Below are 21,343 nucleotides of genomic sequence, written 5' to 3'. Positions count from 1 at the left end.
GAAGTGCCATCCTTCCCGTACTCTTGTTCATGAGCCATACCCTAGTGGAGGCCAGTCGACTTGGTTTCCCCCTTCCTTTGCTGAACAGTATTTTTTTTTGCAACGCAACCGGATGCAGTTTAATGTCACACCCAGGGTGGAAATTGTGGTGTTATCGCCGCTTGTCGAAAATAAAATGGGGGAAACAATCGACACCGACGGGCTGCTGCCCGCCAGCAGCACTGGGAGAGTGGAAGGCCAACTGTGCCACCTGGAGGAATAGGGTTACCACCTCCGAAGTTAAAATACAGGACATATCATGGGAAGAAGAATATCTCATGAAATCAAGGGGAGAGAAGAACTACATGTATATCCATTGACCCGAGTGGTGCGCTATTATTAGACATCTGACAAACACTAAGACGTTTAACTCTTTCCCATTCCGATAAAGTACGCGTACGTGTACATGATCAGTTTTTCTTCCGATTACATTCCCGGAGGGTGCGTGGCAAAGTTTGGCACCAGCCATCACAGATGTTCGGTCGTGTCGCTTCAGTTCTCTGCGGCGAGTACAACGTCTTTACAAACAGCGACGATGTGCCTCTCTAAATAAAATGAACGCTGAGCAGCTTGCACATTCCGAGATTCAGGGGTGAATGGGGACACCCAACCCTGCAACTTGCAGACGTCTCGGAACGCGAAAGGGTTAATATCCCCAGGAAGACTTACATATTTCCCAGGACAGCAACCTCTAATAAAATTAACTGTCTTGGGGAAAACCAGGACAGGTGGCAACCCTACAGGGGGTGCTTGGTGGGTGCTGCCTGGTGGGTACCTTTGAGGCGATGGCTAAGCACCTGCTCCAAGATGGCCGCGAAGTTGACGAACTCCTCGGAGGAGTCGCCCACAGGCTCCAGGCCTCCCCTCTCCACCAAGGCCTTGACTGCAAACCTGAGGAGAGAGGAGGAGACAGAGGGCCCAGTGTGGTAGGCCAAGGAGCACACAGAGGTAGGTGAGCAGTGAGGAAAGGTATAACACAAGGCATGCAGTGATTCATCCACCAACACGCCAGTGATTCAGTACATTGTAATGATCTGGGGTCGTTTACTCTCTTGTTCGTACCTGGATTGCATCTTCTTTTTTGTTGTTGTTTTTTTATCTTTAGTTCACATAGCTAATGTTTTATCCGTTAGCCTCAATGTAGCGATAGTCTGTCCTTATCAGCCACAGTCAATCCGCTCCAGGAAGAGGGCATTCATCAAGTCGTCGTCATCTCCAACGACCCTCTTGTAATGCAACATTAGTTTACGATTTTCATGAATTGTAAATAACTGATCTTCACGAGCATGATATGACACCTTCACAAGGACACTAATCATTATTTTTAATTGACGAATCATTTCATTGCATGCCTAATGCATGTTCAAGCAAAATACACATGTTTGGGGGGTATTGTACACTCCAACGTCGCATATCTGAGATGTAAGGGGGGAAAGGTTTAAAAGTCAGACTCGCGAATATTCATAGAGAATGGCAGTTACACTGAGCACAAATAGATTACAAGACAAACATGAAGCGTGAACTGCTTGAAAGCGAATGTATGCAATATTAAGAATGTCTGTATGCGAAAGTGTCAGATGGTGAACATCAACTAAAAATTTGAGTTAGACCGTAAAACAAATACTGCAGTCGGTATGGGGAGTTAATTGGATTTGGGTGGCTACGTGATGGTCGGATATGCGACGTTGTACCAAAATAATAGCAATAGGAATCAAAGCATTCTTTACATAGCCTCTTGTTACAGAACGGTTGGCTACATGCGGTGTGATAGACGTTTTAAGATGCGTACAAACGGCGCCCTTGTTAATGCCTTGCTGTGTTAAGGCGCCATAGAACTTGTTATAGTTATACTGGTAAGAACCTCCTGGTTACACCACCAGCCCACTGGGGATTATTGTGTCCGTCCGTCGTGCATCCAAAAATGGGAGGGGTGGGGCTGGGTGGAGAGGGGAGGGTGGGGAGGGGCTGGGTGGGGAGGGAGGGAGGGGCTGGGTGGGGAGGGAGGGAGGGGCTGGGTGGGGAGGGTGGGGAGGGGCTGGGTGGGGAAGGTGGGGCTGGGTGGGGAGGGACTGGGTGGGGAGGGAGGGGCTGGGTGGGGAGGGTGGGGTTGTATATGCCGGGTATTGAAAATTTAATGAAAATATAAAAATTAAATGAAATTTTTTAAAAATGCGTAATTTTCTGAAATTATGTTAATTTATGTAAGTGTGTGCATAAATTATGCTATTCGGAGATATAATCTTATTAATTTATGAGAATGTATGTGATTATGCCAATGAGGGCAGTTATGATAATTAGGCTTAGCTTCGTTGCCCAGGGTCGTATCATCAATCGGGATAAGACAATTAATCGTATGAAGTTATGTAGGTGTGCTGTATGCCAGATTAAGCTTGGCTTTGTTGTCTAGGTTCGTATTATCGATCGGTATAATACAATTATTCTCGCTTTAACATTTACTGATTATGTATTAGTGTGTTATGTCAGGTCTCCAAATTCAAATCTCACTGCATTATACAGTTCTTATAATTAAGATTATTACGCATGAACTCAGGAAAGAAACACTCAAACACTTTGTGTTAAGCAATTTTAATTCTAAACAAAACCTTAACACTCTAATATGCGAATTCTTATGCTTGAAATTGTCAACACAGTACTCCAGGAGATGTTCCCCTCATTGATCCATACATTTAACCCTCAATGATCACGTTTGTTAACTGGGTAACAGAACAATTGATTACTTCCTCAGAGTACGCGAGCATACACGGCGATAGGAACCAAAAGTCCTTAAAAATTCATGCAACGACATTCATGCGAAGGCAATAAAGAAACATGTCCTGAAGGCAAAGTATACGGTAATTAATTCATGAGCAAGATTATGTAATTGCAAAATGTCTTGGAACAAGGGTGTGTGGCAGTACGCGTGCTTCAGCAAATACTCATCAATTGGCTAAGGCTTCATGGATTCATACATTCAACCCTCAATGATCACGTTTGTTAATTGGGTAACAGAACAAACGATTACTTTATCAGAGTAACACGAGCATTTTGGTGAGAGGAAAAGTCCTTAAAATGCATGCAACGATTTTCATACGAAAGGCAATAAAAGCAAATTATTATACCCCAAAGGCAAAAGTATACGTCAATAGATTCATCAGCAAGATTATATAATTAACGAAATGTCTTGGAATAAGGGTGTGCGATGGAGTGCGTGCCTTCCTATGGGAGATTCTTATCTTTGGCTAAGTTTTAATTCATTTGTGGACAAGATTATATGATAAAGAAACAGGTTTAACACGATATTATCTCTGTGAGCGTGTAGATTTGTGACAAAGGTTTTCAACAGTTTAGTTTGTATCAATTAATCTATTGGTAATTTATGCAGTTGGAAGTAAAATCACATAAAACAAAATAAGAAAAAAATGAATGTACTTATAAACGACGTATTCTTATCACTCGATGAGCCGCGATTCCTTCACGGCCAGCTGATGGTCTTCCACTTTATAATTAGTCTTCTTATTGTGGATGCTTGTATTGTCTCTTTGGTAAATTCTTGTGTGAGCAGACGCCGGGAGCGTTGTGGGTTTGTGAGTGTGGGGGAGGGTACACGAACGACGGCTGGTTCCCTCGCTCTTGTCTTGGCTCCCAGCTGGTGGCTGGTCGGTGTGAGTGTGGGTCGAACCCACGGCGCGCTCGCTGGCGCTGACACTTGCTCACGGGCGGCTGGTCAGGCTCTCTCCCCTGCTGGATGAGCCGAGTCGGCACAATGCTTGTCCGCTGGCAGCTGTCACCCTTGTTTGGTGGCGCTGGTGGCGCTGCTGTGCGCTCACTCTTTCTCCGGCTCTCTGGCGATGAACGATGCTTTCGTTCGTTGATGGCAGGCTTGGTCGACGTTTGGCCCTCTCCGCCCTTCCTCGAGGTTGATTGCTTTATGCTGAGAATAATTTTCAGCGACACTCTGTCGGTCCATGCTGAACTCAGCACAGAGCATCACCTCGCCCCTCTTCTCTACGATGCACCACACGCATTGTTGTCGATCTCGAGGCCATGCCCCGGAGCTGGCTTGCTGTCCTCTTCCGAGCTGCTGTGTGTCTTCTTGTCGAGCTGATGGTCGCCGTCTTCTGCCGCTGGTAGCTGCTGTTCAATGCTGGCTTGTCGCTTTTATGCCAAAAATTCCTTACTCCGCTCGCCCGCTCACAAAGGACCGGAACTTCCTTTGATCTCGCTCTGTGTTGTGGGGGGGGGGGGGGGCTGTACGGGTGTCTGTGTGTGTGTGTCATTTATTAAGCCATCTGTGTCTCTCCCTGTGATCACCGTCGCCCTCCTCAAGCCATCCATGCATCCGTGCGACACAGATGCCCCCCTGCAATAAACAGAGTCATTTACCTCGCTCTGGGTGTTACGTTCCTTGCTATCCTGTGCTGTGGGAAGACAAAGACGGTTGGGAGGCTCTTTTCCTATGCAACACAGTTCATCTTTGTTGTGTAAGTTTGACCTATTTCGCCTCATCCCTTCTCGACAACCCTCGGTTTAATACTGCATAAATATTATTTGGTTTATGTTTCCTAAGATTTGTGATTTAACATTGTCATCACCACGTATTTTTTAGGGTTTATTAGTTTCGTCTCCCCGTCTGTATCCGGGGATCCTTGCTGTTATACTAGAGTCATTTTTTGATGTCCCGAGTTATAGAGGTAAGTTTCTTGACGGTTGGAATTCATATTCCTTGGTGTTTGTAAGGTCACGTAAACGGCAAGATGTAGTGTAATTTAAGGTGAATAACATTAGTATTAATATGACATGTATTAGAAGTAATAACCCGCTATGTAGATTGTAGTCTGGTTTTTTTAAAATCGTAGTGAGTGTGTGGACAGTCTATGATGTCGACTCATTTGTTGCTAAGTTCTGAACTTTAACCGTTGTATTAGCAGTAACGAAAGGGAAAATTATTTTAGAATTCGCCTGTGAGTGGCGTCTGGTTGTCTGTGCTCTCAAAAAGAGGGTGATTGAAGTCCTGTAGAGTTCCCCTCGAGTCTCATTAGTAGTTTCCCCCCCCCCCTTTTTCCTCTTTGTTTTGGGTTTATTACTTTGTATTGCTATCTCCGGCGGCCTGTTGTGTGTGAGAATGGCGGCTGCTCTGAGTGGAGGGGGTTGTTCAACCACGATTGAAAAAAAATATTTGGCAAAATCCTTATTAATATCAAAAACAAAAATGGAAAAAGGCCTATATATACAACAGTGGGGAGGGGCTGGGTGGGGAGGGTGGGGCTGGGTGGGGGGTGAGAAGGGTGGGGCTGGGTGGGGAGGGGTGGGGCTGGGTGGGGAGGGGCTGGTCACCCCGTGGTGCCCTTATAAAACTCAACGTTTAACCTACTCACGCCGGCTTGTGCCCGCCCTCACAGTCAGGCATATTTGCGGAATACACCACGTGGTGCCGCCGTTGACCCTGGCCATTGACCGAGCAACCCAACGTTCCTACCAGCTCCCTCCGCAGGAATGTGTTTATTATTCACACTAGAGGAGCTGCCCCTTCTCCTGTGCCCTGCTACCCAAGAGTAGGCTGCACGGCAATCAATCCAAAGCCATTTCATTTCTCAATGGTTTTAAATATGTAAAAAAAAAATTACTAGATTTTATAAGATCGTTTTATTGGGCAGTTGTCACTGATGGACGTAGTGAGACCGTGGAATTGCGATGATGAAAAAGAACCCAGCGTAATCGTGCGAAATTTCAAAGATTCAAATGGAGAATCTCCGGCTCAGTGTTTCGACACAGTATCAGCCCCTGGGCCAAGCACACACATTTGCCTGAACAAATTAACCCTGTGATTCCTGTGAAATCAATTGCTCCGAGGGGAATTGATCATTTGACAATAGTATTTACTTATTAGGAACAAACTGGCAGAGACCCTGCGAGTATTACATTTGCAGGATAAGAGCAGAATTTAGACTAAGCCTTGTGACCCCGTGTGTGCGTTTGTGGAAAATGCACACACCCCATTAAATCGTTCCATGCATCGCACTCCACTCTGCCTGGCTGTCACGTCTGGTTTACACAGACCACGGACGATGTGCAAAAAACGTATGCTTTATGCACACAAGGCACTGTCACACCGTGCCCACAATGTATTAAATGTACCCACAACAGGCCACGTAACACACGTGTACAATGCACACATACTAGTGCCCATATGTATACAAGTATGTTGAACTTATTTCGCACCGTACGTAGCTAGCCATGCCAATCTGAGGTGTGGGGGAAGGTCGACAAATTAAACACAAAAAGCGGTTCTAAAGACGTTCGCTTTCAATCTAGATGATTTAAAAGTGCATTGCTCCAGCGGCTTCCTATTATCGGAAGGGAGAGCATTCCAGATGGCCACAGAAGCGCATCTCAAAGCACACGATGCAGTGACCGTCTTTGCTTGATGGGTACCCAAAAGCCGCTGCAAGGATGACCGGAGTTTGCACGATGGCTTCGCTTCATGGGTTTGCTTAATGGTTTATTCACCAACCGTGCTTAGCGGAGGTGCAGTGGAAGGACGACAACCTAAACACAAAAAGTAGTTATGAAGAAATAATTACAGTTTCAGTTTCATTTAGTTGGAATAACCCTGTGAGCCATTCGGCTCTTGATTCGGGTGCAACCGCAACAAACAATAAAATTACAAGATACATTTTAAATTTACTGTACGCAAATTGAGAAATCCCCTACAAAAAGAATAAAATCTTCCAGAAAAGCACCATGTGTTTATGCTGCGTACTAAACTGTGCCAAAAAAATCCCATTTTGATGCTAGATCACAATAACAATCATAATACAATTTAGATTACAATTTTAAGTCTAACTCTATACTACATCAAAAAATTGGGCTAAACTAAACCTTACTAGAAATTACTAAAATAATGCTATAAAAACAATGTAACAGTGATCATAAGAAATGTGATTGAAAGTTAACAATAGCGACATACATAACTTATATTACTAAACCTAGCATCCTTCGCTAGCTACAAAAATTCTGCCCGTGCAGTGCATACAAGACAAACACACAGCCAGTAGCGGTGGGAGGCATAAGCAGACGAAAACAAATCTTGTAGGACCCAGATCAGCTCAATGGCCCCCACGATCATGGGCATCTTTAAAAAATATTGGTATGAAAACTGAGGAAAACTTCTTCCTGTTTATTCGTATTGTACTTATTATTTTTCTTGGGTCATGGAAATATATTTTGGAGGTGGGTGAGGCATCAGGGGGGTGAAGGGGTGAGGATGGGGGGGCTGGTTAGGATCCACCCGATGGGATAGCACCACCCCTACACAGAGTATTCGTATTAATACAACATAGTTGGATTTATAGATCACGTAAATACACAAGCCATCTCTCATTGCTGTATAGAGGTGAACTCCACAGTGATATGTAGAGTGAGGGAAAAAAGTATTTGATCCCCAGCTGATTTTGTACGTTTGCCCACTTACAAAGAAATTATCAGTCTATAATTTTAATGGTAGGTTTATTTGTACAGTGAGAGACAGAATAACAACAAAAAAATCCAGAAAAACGCATGTCAAAAATGTTATAAATTGATTTGCATTTTAATAAGGGAAATAAGTATTTCACCCCCTCTCAATCAGAAAGATTTCTGGCTCCCAGGTGTCTTTTATACAGGTAACGAGCTGAGATTAGGAGCACACTCTTAAAAGGAGTGCTCCTAATCTCAGCTTTTTTACCTGTATAAAAGACACCTGTCCACAAAAGCAATCAATAAATCAATCAGATTCCAAACTCTCCACCATGGCCCAGACCAAAGAGCTCCCCAAGGATGTCAGGGACAAGATTGTAGATCTACACAAGGCTGGAATGGGCTACAAGACCATTGCCAAGCAGCTTGGTGAGAAGGGGACAACAGTTGGTGCGATTATTCGCAAATGGACGAAACACAACACTGTCAATCTCCCACGGCCTGGGGCTCCATGCAAGATCTCACCTCCTTTAGTTGCAATGATCATGAGAACGGTGAGGAATCAGCCCAGAACTACACGGGATGATCTTGTCAATGATCTCAAGGCAGCTGGGACCATATTTACCAAGAAAACAATTGGTAACACACTACGCCGTGAAGGACTGAAATCCTGCAGCGCCCGCAAGGTCCCCCTGCTCAAGAAAGCACATATACTTGCCCGTCTGAAGTTTGCCAATGAACATCTGAATGATTCAGAGGACAACTGGGTGAAAGTGTTGTGGTCAGATGAGACCAAAATGGAGCTCTTTGGCATCAACTCAATTCGCCGTGGTTGAAGGAGGAGGAATGCTACCTATGACCCCAAGAACACCATCCCCACCGTCAAACATGGAGGTGGAAACATTATGCTTTGGGGGTGTTTTCTGCTAAGGGGACAGGACAACTTCACCGCATCAAAAGAACGATGGACGGGGCCATGTACCGTCAAATCTTGGGTGAGAACCTCCTTCCCTCAGCCAGGGCACTGAAAATGGGTCGTGGATGGGTATTCCAGCATGACAATGACCCAAAACACACGGCCAAGGCAACAAAGGAGTGGCTCAAGAAGAAGCACATTAAGGTCCTGGAGTGGCCTAGCCAGTCTCCAGACCTTAATACCATAGAAAATCTGTGGAGGGAGCTGAAGGTTCGAGTTGCCAAACGTCAGCTTCTAAACCTTAATGACTTGGAGAAGATCTGCAAAGAGGAGTGGGGCAAAATCCCTCCTGAGATGTGTGCAAACCTGGTGGCCAACTACAAGAAACGTCTGACCTCTGTGATTGCCAACAAGGGTTTTGTCACCAAGTACTAAGTCATGTTTTGCAGAGGGGTTAAATACTTATTTCCCTCATGAAAATGCAATTTTTTTTATAACATTTTGACATGCTTTTTTCTAGATTTTGTTGTTGTTATTCTGTCTCTCACTGTTCAAATAAACCTACCATTAAAATTATAGACTGATCATTTCTTTGTCATTGGGCAAACCTACAAAATCAGCAGGGGATCAAATACTTTTTTCCCTCACTGTATGTATATGTTGAACATCTTTCAAACCGTACGAAGCCGACGAGGCTAATCGAAGGTATGAGGGAAGGACAACAAACTAAACACAAAACGCAGGTCTAAAGAATTAATTTGCAATCTAGATGATTTAAAAGTGCATAGCTGCAGTGACTTCCTAACACCGGAAGAAAGAGCGTTCCAGATGGCCGCAGAAGCGCATTTGAAAGCACACGATGTAGTAACCATCTTTGTTCGATGGCTAGCCAAAAGCATAAATATCGCGGCTCCTATTATCCATGGGATTATCCGCAATATATACTGTTATCCACCATGTAAAAAAAAAATCAGTCTCGTGGATAATGAGTTCACGCAGACCCTACAGATACCGCAAAAATAATTGGAGTTGTGGGTAATGCGGCAGTGGATAAAAGGAGTTCTCCTGTACTGACACACCAGCAGTATGTGAGAGTGCCGTCACGCACTGCACATGTTCTGTGCGCATGGCACGCAGTGTGCGGTTATGCACGCCGTTTAAGCACCCACCAATTTTCAGACAAATTTTGTGCACGCTGCACTTTGTGAGCCGAGGACATGAGAGATGTGTTCACATTGCACTCAATTCAGTGTGCATATTTGCACGCACAATGCATGTGCATAGAGAACCGGTGATTCTAAGAAGGCACTCGTATCAAAACTCGCAAATTTTAATCAACTAGCCAGAAGTACCCGGTGTTGCCCAGGTCAAATTTATATTTCAAACTTACTCTGAAAAATCTAACAGCAGTGCACACTGACTGTGGTGGTACCTGCTATGATTACAGCAGTGCATACTGACTTTGGTGGTACCCGTTATCACAACAGTAGTACATGCTGACTCTATAGCAGTATTGATCGACTCTATAGCACAAAGTACTCCCCTGACAGAGTGGCGTGGTGAGGCCTAGTCCCGTGCAGAGCCTCCGGCCTCACCTAGATTGTCCAGCCGGCCGAGGTGGCACCTTGGCAGGCGGGGGCTGGGCTGCTACCCCTGCCCCCCCCAGGCACGATGTCCCCGGCCGCTCTGCAGTAATATCTACGGCCTATAGTGGTAGCATCTACCGACGGTATAGTAGTAATAACTACACGCATCGGGGTGGAGGGGACATGAGACAGTGAAGAATTTACCTGAGCGTTTAGTGTATTTTTATAGGATTTTTAACGCGAAAGAAAATGTCCCCCTCACTCCCACCGAAGGCGTGCGACTTGGCATGGGCCGTCCCCCCCCACCGCCACCAAAGGCGTGGGAGTTGGTATGGTCGTGCACGCGTCATAAATAAATAAGTAAAATGAAAGCGTGCGAAAATCACTCAAAATCGCTAATTAAACTAATTAAAAGTTGACGGATGTGAAAAAAGGAATAGCGCTTGCTCACGGCGGGGCTTGCGGCGTGGTGCCTGGCGATTTCTATTTTACATAAACCCCACCGTTGGAGAGCCAAGCGTGCGACCACACACAAACCCACACACAATTTTTTACTATTATATTTTTAAAAGAGCTGCTTATTAAACCTTGCTGGCTACTCGGATATGCAAAACAATGCTGCATTAAAGGGTTCGTTTCGTACGTTAATTAGTCTTAAAAATTCACATGTAACCTTGAAACCCCCCCCCCGAAGCAGGGGCGGAGCCAGGATTTTGACTTTGGGGGGGGGGGGGGGGCTGACTTCAATATTCTGAGATACCCAGTGTTTATGTTTTCCAATGGGTGCCACAAATGTATAAAACAGATTTCATTGGATTTGAACGCGGAGTTTATTAATAGGTCGGAGCCGCTGATGTGGCTAATAAGTTCGACAAGTTCGAAAGGCTGCCGCTCAAGCAGCCGTCAAGGCAGCACGAGGTGACAGCCTGCAGGGCAGCACAAGGTGGCAGCACAAGGTGGCAGCCTGCAGGGCAGCACAAAGTGGCAGCCTGCAGGGCAGCACACAAGGTGGCAGCCTGCAGGGCAGCACAAGGTGACAGCCTGCAGGGCAGCACGAGGTGACAGCCTGCAGGGCAGCACACAAGGTGGCAGCCTGCAGGGCAGCACGAGGTGGCAGCCTGCAGGGCAGCACACAAGGTGGCAGCCTGCAGGGCAGCACGAGGTGACAGCCTGCAGGGCAGCACACAAGGTGGCAGCCTGCAGGGCAGCACACAAGGTGGCAGCCTGCAGGGCAGCACACAAGGTGGCAGCCTGCAGGGCAGCACACAAGGTGGCAGCCTGCAGGGCAGCACGAGGTGGCAGCCTGCAGGGCAGCACAAGGTGGCAGCCTGCAGGGCAGCACGAGGTGGCAGCCTGCAGGGCAGCACAAGGGGGCAGCCTGCAGGGCAGCACAAGGTGGCAGCCTGCAGCATTTTGCAGTAGCCGGATATCCGGTTATCCCAATTACCGACTTTCCCAAAATTTCAGGGAGGGCTGAGCCCCCCCCCAGCCCCCCCTGTGGCTCCACCCCTGCCCCCAAGACATGCGCTACTAAATAGCGAGATCTCAGTCACCACTGCCGTGGTGCAATGGTCAGCACGCTGGACTTGCAATCTGGATGTCACCGGGTTCGATCTCCGGCGTGGCTGTTGAAAAAAATGGGGGGAAATGTCTTGAATTCCCCCACCTCCGGCAGTTGAAATGGATAAACCACAGCTCGTCCATCTGCAGGTCGTGTGTTGCGGGATAAATTGTGGGTGGCTCCCACCTCTTCTCAGATGTCTGGCGGGCACGGAAGAGTAGGCCAAATACCCTTCATAGGCAGCTCCCTTGGGTTCCCTCTAGTGGCGGCCCTTCCACCAGCAGTTGCATGACAAAGTATTTGCAGGGCTGATCCTTTGCCTTTTTATTCCTACAATTTTGTCAACCGTCGAGGATGTAGGAAGCAATAACAGCAAGAGCAACGCATGCAAGAGTACCGGTAGCATGCGGAGCTCTGCAACGGCCACTTGCGCCTTGTGGCACTGCCTTCCGCTGATGCCGGCAGAGAGTAAGTGCAGACATCCGTACGGAACACTCCAGCGAAGTTTTAAAAAAGCTCGCCTTATAATAATTATTTACTGTATAGGCTGTGCGCTAAGTGCCAACTGATGAGGCTGCCTGTACAGTCCAGTGTGAATCCGTACTCTTTATGCCAATAAATCATCCCCGGTTTGTATTTAACGACGCAGGCTGTGATATGCTCCTGATGAGCGCTTTCATAATGCAATAATGCTCGCGCAGTCAGAGAGTAATTTTAGTTTTTTTTACTAAATTTAAATAAATGTGAAGTTCTGACGCTAAATTCCAAATCAGAAATCATAAGCTCCAGTTTTATGCAATTAACATTTGTACATTTCCCCTCAGTTACTACCTTAGCGTTGTTTTTTAAAAAAAATCAAATGTTGACTCCAAATAGTTATTTTTGTAAATACCACTCCTGAATTTTGCTACAAAACTCGCAACGTTGAATATAGAATAAGAGTATACCATACTAAAACTTTTGCTAAAATTATCTGCTAAAAATGGGCCTTTTTCATAGCACGTAAATATGCTATTGAGGACCATTGCCTGAACCATTGTCGTATTTTTAAGGCCAGAGTTATTGACGTATTGAGATTTTTAAAATTGTGCTTATGCACCACTGATAATGCAGTATCACCAAATAATTAGCAAAAAAATGTTGTGGAAAGGAAAAATTTCCTCACAAATTAAAATCTACGGGAAATACTAATGAGCAGCTGGCTTCATTAAAATTTAATAAAACTTAATGCAGGTTGATGTGGCGATTTTCACATCAAAGTTAACCTAATGGAGGCGTATCGCCAACATACAAAGCACTTTAAGGGAAAGTGCTCCGATAGGTTATTTAAATTGAGCACAACGTAAACATTATTCTGCAACAGTATCAAATTACATCCTGGGAAGTTGTGATCCCATGCGCCAGACATTGCCTCGCAAACAAGAGTTGGTCTGAGAAAGCTGAGGACAATGCATATATTATCATAGTATGTTTTTGTTTGCATTTTGACTGCAGGTATTGTGGTTAATGCAGACATGAATCTTGTAAAAAGGTTTCAGTTTTGTTGCCAGAAACAAGGGGAAAACCCCTATTATTACATTTTGGTACTGGCAAAGGAGGTCTAATGATGTAGATGCTCACCCCGAGCCCTCATTACTTTCATAGTGCATTGTCTTTGAGCTGTACGCCTTCTGGCGTCATCTGGTCGACCACCAATTGGGTCGAGGCTCAAAAGAAAGCCGTCCCTTGGTGTGGACCAATCAGTTTCAAGGACAATGCATATATTATCATAGTATGTTTTTTTGTTTGCATTGTGACTGCAGGTATTGTGGTTAATGCAGACATGAATCCTTGTAAAGAGGTTTCAGTTTTATTGCCAGAAAAAAGGGGAAAGCCCCTATTATTATATTATTATTAAAGCTGAGGCTGTTCGGTGTAGACTACAGCATGAGTTTGGCTTTGGAGTGAGAGCACAAAGAAGTGATTTCTGAATCTGGGAAAACACCCATGATTAAATTGGGATTCATAGTTTCGCGAGGTGACGCTCTCAGTCCAGTCACCAATGAGTGCACCAAAAAATCCGTGACATTTAATTTTGTTATTTAAAAAAAAAATGTAATTCGGCTCAATTTCTGCTGGGAATTTAGAAAAAATGTATAGTGTCGATTGCCACGCCACAAATATGTATTTGTAGTTGTGTGTTCAAGTGTGCCTCTAGTGTATGAATAAAAGGGAAACGCTTGAAGAGATCTCAGAAGTAGTTCCGTGATTTCCTCCCACGGGATGTTGGCAAACAGATGGGTTTATGCACTCTGACAATTCTGCACGGATACTTTATATTATATGGTGCCAAATCGAATTATTGGGAGAACAAAATTTAGGAAAAAACGCATATTGATACCACTAAATAGTTGCCATCACCAGTGATACCGATCACTTCTTTGGCCAAAGGCTTGGGCGTGAAGGTGGTCAGTGCTCTTCACGCTTAGAGCCAGTTAACGTCTACATCGAATGCAGAACATTCGTATTATAAAGTCTCATAGTTTTAAACTCATGACTGCTAATAATAGTGCACGTGACAAACAAGTGCCGTGTGATATTCGCAGTCAGTCTCCAAGGGGAAATATATCTCAGGAGTGGTCCAACTGCGCCAATAAACTACCAGCAGCTACAATTGCCAAGCAAAACGTTAAAAGTGTAATTGTTTCAACTTACAAAACAAAGTTTAGCCACTTTAGACTTTATCACCAGAGCCTAACTTTATTTATAGACACAGGTAGCAGTTAGAGCAATGCAGCTGGCTTCAAAGAATTACGTTATCAATATTTCTAGAATATATAGCCATGTACAGCCGTTTATCAATCTACTGCTGGATAAGGGGCTTTTCATGCCATGCAGGTCATGGGGATTATTTGATAATACTTCACCACGCTGGTCAATGAGTATTGATTACGGTGGGGAGTGTAGACCTGGGTGCATAGAAGTGCAGCACAACAATGTGTTTGGCTGCACTGGCCACTGCTGCCCGCCACATAATACAGCAGCCTAAAACAAACTGCTGCACGTGATCACCAATCCAAGCGCCACACGGACTGCGTGGCTTCCAAGACTTGAAGAACTTGGGGGGGATCATTCTGGACGATTTGGTCATGGGCGTTTCTAAAGTCCAAAAGCACAACCCATGTACCATGCAAGGAGAGAAAATAACCAGTCTCTCACCGGTTTTGTATTTGAGCATCAATAACCCCCCTGAAACAAAGCGTAACCACCTCTCCATTGTATAAAACAATTATATAGCTAACGTTCAGACCTCTGAATCAACTGCTGGATGAAGGTCACACCACGCTGGTCAAGAGGGGGTTGTTTGAGCATACTTCACCGAGCAGTGTGGTTTGGTGAAGGAGAGGTCCTGAGACTAGTTAATATATTGCTTGCCATGAATGTTAGCCATGATAGCGAACTGAGACAGCTGGGTTCACAATGCAGAGCACAAACCACTGTGCTTTTGGTCTCCAAACACCATTCTTGTACTGTATTTTAGAGTCAAGGACTCCGTCTGGCTATATCACACGGCATTAAGTATTGTCAAAGGGCTGTAAAGCAGGAAATGTTGTATTATTAATTTCCTGCCAATTACAATGTGCTCCAATTAAGATTTAATTCCTATACCACTGCTGCCTTTCAATCTTGATCCTGTATATACTTTTTTTTTTATTATACTGTGTTTAAGATTTTTCAAAATCTGCTAAACCAGCACTGGAACCCATAAGTAATCCTTCATTCGGTAAACTATATCCTGGTAATAAGTATAATATTGTAAATGCAAACGGTGCTAGGCAATGCACATTCAGCCGTGTACGATGTTGAATGTCTTTTGTTCCGCATTCACCAGCCTCACCCATTAAACGTCCATTACCACAACTGTCAAAAAAAGATTTGAGCTACTTGATCCGATGGGAAAATGCTTGGAATTATAACCTCCTGAGCATAGGACGCATATTCACTTACATATCAACCACGGATTTTATACTTGCATGTTAAAGCAACCGCTTACCGGTTGATTTCACTTAAGCTCCCGCAGGGAGAGCAGTGATGTCTGCCACACCCCGCCCCCCCCTCTGTATTCACATGCAGGCTCTGTGCAGCCTCTGAACGGCAATGAGTGGGGGGAGTCTATTTTGCAAGGGATATTGGTGAAATCTGCCACGATCAAGCCATGCAAAGTGTTAATTTGCGTGGCTTTACTGTGAAATTTAGGTACATGGGGATGAAAGTGCAATCTCTGTTAGAAATGTATCTATCTTTTTTTACACGGGAGCTCTAACTCCTTTAAAAAAACAGGACACCCCCTACTCTGCCAGCTGTGCGAAAAAAGTCAGACCGATTACAGAAAGTCAGACCGACCAGATATCATCAGCTCTTGAGCAAGCCCTCTCCAAGTCTCTCCTTCCGAGATGATCCGTCTTAAAAAATTGGTACGATTGTTATTGTTGAGCAAAAACTGTAGTAGAGGTCCCAGTTTTAGGCCTCATTACACATTTTACTGCACTGAACAAGTCACAATCTTCAACATTCTTCAATGATCTCATTAAGCTGATGTGGTCGAGTAGCTGACGGGTCAGAGTACCGAGGCTGCACCACCGAGATCCTGGGTTTAAATTCAAACTTCGGCCAACCGTGATGACATTTTTTTGCAAATTATAGTGAGTTTACAGTCTCAGCCGGGTCACAAATGACTGCAAACAAAAATCAAATACCGTATTTTCCCGTATATAACCCGCGGGGTATACCAATTTTTACAAACAAAGAAAGACCCTGCGGGGTATATGGAGTTGCGGGCTATCCCAAAAATATTTTACACGTGTGACATGTCATGACTCGTTACATTTTTTCATGGTAGGACTATCCACTTTGCAACACTTACCTTGGACTAAAGCACTGCTGAATAAACCACTCACACAAAAATTGCACGTTATCACGTTTTAAATTAATTGTTTGTACAATTAAACGACAATGTTTGAAGTGCGCGCACTGTTTACCGGCGACGGGAGAGCTGGGGGGAGAGAGAGGTGGGGGTTGGGGGGTGGGGCAGCTGGGGGGAGAGAGAGGTGGGGGGTTGGGGGGTGGGGCAGCTGGGGGGAGAGAGAGGTGGGGGGTTGGGGGGTGGGGCAGCTGGGGGGAGAGAGAGGTGGGGGTTGGGGGGTGGGGCAGCTGGGGGGAGAGAGAGGTGGGGGTTGGGGGGTGGGGCAGCTGGGGGGAGAGAGAGGTGGGGGGGGGGGCAGCTGGGGGGGAGAGAGGTGAGAGGTGGGGGTTGGGAGATGGGGCAGCTGGGGGGAGAGAGAGGTGGGGGGTTAGGGGCAATATATGAATGCATGCGGGGTATATGGAGGTGCGGGCTATCTGAAATTTGTTTTACACAAAACGCTATTTTTGCGGGGTATATGCGTCTGCGGGTTATATGTGTATGCGGGCTATATGCGGGAAAATACGGTACTTTGTTTAACTAAATTGGCCTAGTTTTCAGCTGAGAATTAACGGGAAAAAATATTTCAGTTTGACTGCCATTTTGACATACATTCCCTGCAGCAGGGCAGATGGGAAAATGCAGTGCCCCGTTCTGTGTGGCTAAGAAGGTCACTTGAAGGGGTCTCGGATGTAGTTCTGTAATATCGCTTTCATTCGGCCATTTCCTAATGCATAGGGTGATGACTGCTCGAGTTTGGAATGGATACTATCTTGGCATGAAGTCAATAGCATAATTAGAAGCAATTGAGAATACTTTTTTTCGGTAGTATTAAGAGTATATTAATATCAGATTTCAATGTAGTCCAATTGATCCTGTGTTAATGTTCGCATCTAGATTGACATAATTAAAGTATAAAATATTAATTAAAATGATATAATTTGAGATAAACCGACAATATTGTTGCAACTTTAATCAGATTTTATGACAAAGGTGACAGCAGTACATGATTATAACCCCTTGCGTAATGTGGTTTAAAATCAAGAGCTCGTTGCTATTGCAGAGATCATGTCTCTCCTGACAAAATTTAGTTGGTTTTACTTTATTAGGCAGTGGACCTTCCAGAAATGCTATCCAGCAGCATTTGTTTTCTCAAGAAAAATCTGAACCATTTTTCATCCTCTGAATCTCATGGGATCTAGGTGTTTTAAATTGGCACCGAATTTGCTTGCTTAAACAAATTCTGCCGGATAGCTCTCGTTCAGAAATTGCACAGCCTAATGGAATAAAAAAGGGACTTATGCGGAGAGATGGATATTTGTCCGTGTTATTTCACCATCCATAATCATCCACAGCGTATAATGAGTTTTGATTGTACTCAGAGCAGCATGCACATTAAGAGTCGTGTGGAGATGCTTGGCATGTGCCCTTGCGCAAAGAACGATATCCCCCCCCCCCCCCCCCCCTTTGCAGCCCACGGGTCCAAGAGCAGTCTGACCACCTGCACACTCGATAGCTACACCACAGCACAAAGGACCTGTTCTGAGTAGTTGCAGGCTTCCCTGGTGATGTACACACGGCGAGCACCTGCACAGAGCCGCACCGTAACGTGGCAGCGATTCATAAAGCACTCAAGACGCATCTCCACTTTCAGACTTGCGTGCAAGCGTACAGATTCACTCAATAAGTGCACGTGTACAATTGCACCCTTGGGAGTTCACATTAGCCATGCTTAATCCCCTGCTGGACAAAGGCCGTCTCCATCCCTCACGGCTCTGCGATGACGTAAGAAGCAACCGAGCACCCAAACACAAGTTGATGTCATCACTCTGTGGTGGACATCCTCTGGCTCGTTCCTCCCATGAGCTGCCACTCCAATGTTCGTCTCCACCACCGGCCAGCACCCCTTCTAGAGACGTGTCCTTCCCGTGCCCACACAATTTTCTTAACAGCAAATGTGATGTCCGTATAGCTGTTTGTTCTCCTCTGTCTCAATGTAACGGAAGTTGTTCGGAACGAACACATCCCGAAGACGCATGGAGCGCTGCACTACACAAGTAACGGTGCGCTCAAGACTCAACACGTCTGCAAGCTGCTGTCAGGTCCAACCTACACCACCGCATATAGCGAGCTCGAGAACCCATGCATTTACCCAGTGGCGTAGCTTTGAACGATGCAGGTGGTGCAGGTTAGTACAGTTGCACCATGGCCCACAGGCTATATGGGTCAATGTGCCAGCTATGGAAAAAGAACCCCCCTCCATTAATGCCTTGCAAGAAGGGGCATGCCAATCAACCATGTTATGTCACCGCATGCATCATCTTCTTTTTCTCCTGTAGCGCATATCTATTATGTTAAGCGTGGTACCACGAGAGACTCGTTTTTTCCAAAGGTTCCACCGACGATTAAGCAAATTGGATGTAAAAAGTTGCACGTAGCTGCAAGCGTGGGTAGAGGAACCGTGCTTCACAACAGCATTCACTGAAAGGAGCCCGGCATCGTTGATTGCACTCAGCCTTTTAGGTGAAGAACTAAACCACTGCAATGCGTGTGCCAATTGTTATTTGGACAATGGCACACGCATTGCTACTGTCCCAATTACAAATCCGACGACCTAAACAACATATTCAAACCAGTAATATTTGATCATATTCGCTTTGAAAAAAAATGATCACTTGTTAAAGACAATCGCACACACGTGCGAGTGAATGTTTAAAAAACAAGTTAATTGATGAAATGTGCAAAGGTTATGTAATTTAATTAATTTCATCCCCATGCATGCGGCTGCCAAGTGAAGCATCACTGGCCACGCAAATACTGCACCTTTGACATGTGTGAAGAGAGGCTTGTGAAGAATATAACGCAGCACCCATGACCCTCTACTATACAGTAATTGGACCTCCGATGACCATGGTTGGCTACGCACGGTGCGAAAGCAGTCCAACATACATCGGGACATATCACCCACGACGCGTAGCGAAAAGCATACCCGTCAACGAGCACGGACACCAGATACTTTCTTTGGATACACGGTCGGCAGTCGTGCATTTCACACGCAGCAGACACGTGCATGGGTGAGCTGCGCAGGACAAACTCCACGCAAGACCACGCACGAGCGCAGCATCAATGATAGCTCGAGATGTTGTCAAGAGTATTTAACGCACGGGGGACGGTGGGGGGGGCATACATGCACAACACAAGCGATGTTCATTCAAGACACGGAACTATTCCTGCAAGACAACATCCGAGCAAGACGCACAGAAGTCTCCGTGCGAGACACACGCATCCATAGTGTAAGGCACACAGGGAAACCAAGCAACACACGCACACATACACACGGGACGCTCCGTACAAGACAGACAGACTATCCGTGTAAGATACGCGGCACAAACATTGCACAAAGACAGACACAGGACACTCCTTGCATCACACACACACACATGGGACGACGGCCCAGGCATACAGAACATCAATGTAACACACACACACATACACAACATTCAAAACACACACCAACCACACAAGACGCTCAGCGCAAGCCACGCAAGGCACGTACAATGTAAAGAACACGCGCGCGAGCCATCTTCACCGAAGACGTGCAAGCCTCCGCCGCGCTCGCCACAACACCGGACGCTTATGTGCGGTGTGAATAGAAGAAGAAAAAAAAATGAAATCACACGGGCGCATGGATGAGACCCCCTCCCCCGCTGTGCTGGACGGAGCCCGCACGTACCGGCACACGGTCACCAGGTTCCTGCGCTCGATAAGCACATCCCTCGCGTCCGCCTTCCGGCGCAGCAGGGCGCGGCCGAATCCCAGTGACAGCGCCATGCCGAGGGGATGCCGGGCAGGATGCAGGGCGTGCGCAGCCGAGGATGCGCCTGCTGCTGCTGGAGAATGGCAGCGATTCTGGGGACTCCCAGAGTGATCGGCGGAGGGGCCGTTCCCCCGAGCACTGCCGCATGATCGGCTGGGATACATGACACGTGGAGAGGGTGGGGGGAGAGGTGGTGGAGGCGGTGAGGGAGGCGGGGTAGCCCGCGACCCTTTCTCAAAGCAGATATCGCCTTATTCATGAATTGCCACCATCCGCCAATGCTCATCAATCACCTGTCCATGAATTGCCTCGTCACCAATATATTAACTCCCCGCTGGATACAAATGTACAACTCTCATTATTCATTGGAGGCACGTCTAATTAAGCAGGCCTCCAATGGATGACCCACGTGCAGATTTGTAAAATTCTCCAAAGTGACCAGAAGATGGTAGTGCCAGAACGTAGATTCGTGAGTCCGTCTGTGCGGACTTTGGAACGTTATTCCCTCGTGGCGTGGCGGGTTTTCACCGCGTACTGCGGTTTCCTCCACGAGCAAAACGAACCAGAACACTCCAACCTCGGCGCTCCCCCGCAGGCCAGATTTTTTTTTGGGAAGAGGTGGGAGCGCACCGACGCTTTATCCCACCAAACGCAACCTGCCGTTCGACTGTCATGTACCCATGTGATATTGCTGGGTGGACAGCGCGAACCATCACACCACGGCAGCATCCCACGTGCACTGCACCCGTGTTAATATTGATTTAGAGTGGAAGAATTCTGGTTCTCTGGTGCAGAAGCGTGCACGTTATAAGGCAGCAAGGCTGTCAGATTTTTTTATCAATTAAATTCACTGAATGTCTTAAAGTGTGCATAATGTCACTTGTATAGACATCAATATACACGACTTGCACACTTAAGGCTTGGGCACCTGGAACAAAATTATTGTACTACCCACGGAATACATTTTTGGTTTACATTGTCATTCCATCGAACCGCTGGTAAGTATTTTAACTGTGCCTGAAAGCAT

General features: G+C 46.0%; 1 protein-coding gene across 2 annotated transcripts in view; it reads right to left on the bottom strand.

The window, feature by feature from the left end:
* The window catches only part of LOC116948854 (RUN domain-containing protein 3B-like), an 88,772-nt gene extending 68,035 nt beyond the window's left edge, over nucleotides 1-20,737 (bottom strand). Inside the window, exons 1-2 of one of the 2 annotated variants that reach the window (XM_032966023.2) lie at nucleotides 20,233-20,737; nucleotides 815-930 (exon numbers count right to left, since the gene is read on the bottom strand). In XM_032966023.2, the coding sequence (XP_032821914.1) occupies nucleotides 815-930; nucleotides 20,233-20,480 (364 nt within the window). In that variant the 5' untranslated portion in view covers nucleotides 20,481-20,737. The remainder of the gene's footprint in view (nucleotides 1-814; nucleotides 931-20,232) is intronic. The other variant, XM_032966032.2, reaches the window with a different exon arrangement.
* Nucleotides 20,738-21,343: the final 606 nt, after the last annotated feature.

This window comes from Petromyzon marinus, chromosome 2, assembly GCF_048934315.1.
Source record: "Petromyzon marinus isolate PM22_M1 ecotype Great Lakes invasive population chromosome 2, UKy_Petmar_22M1.pri1.0, whole genome shotgun sequence".
NCBI lineage: Eukaryota > Metazoa > Chordata > Hyperoartia > Petromyzontiformes > Petromyzontidae > Petromyzon > Petromyzon marinus.
The sequence above is the reverse complement of the archived record's forward strand: the minus strand, read 5'-3'. Positions and strand labels throughout refer to the sequence as shown.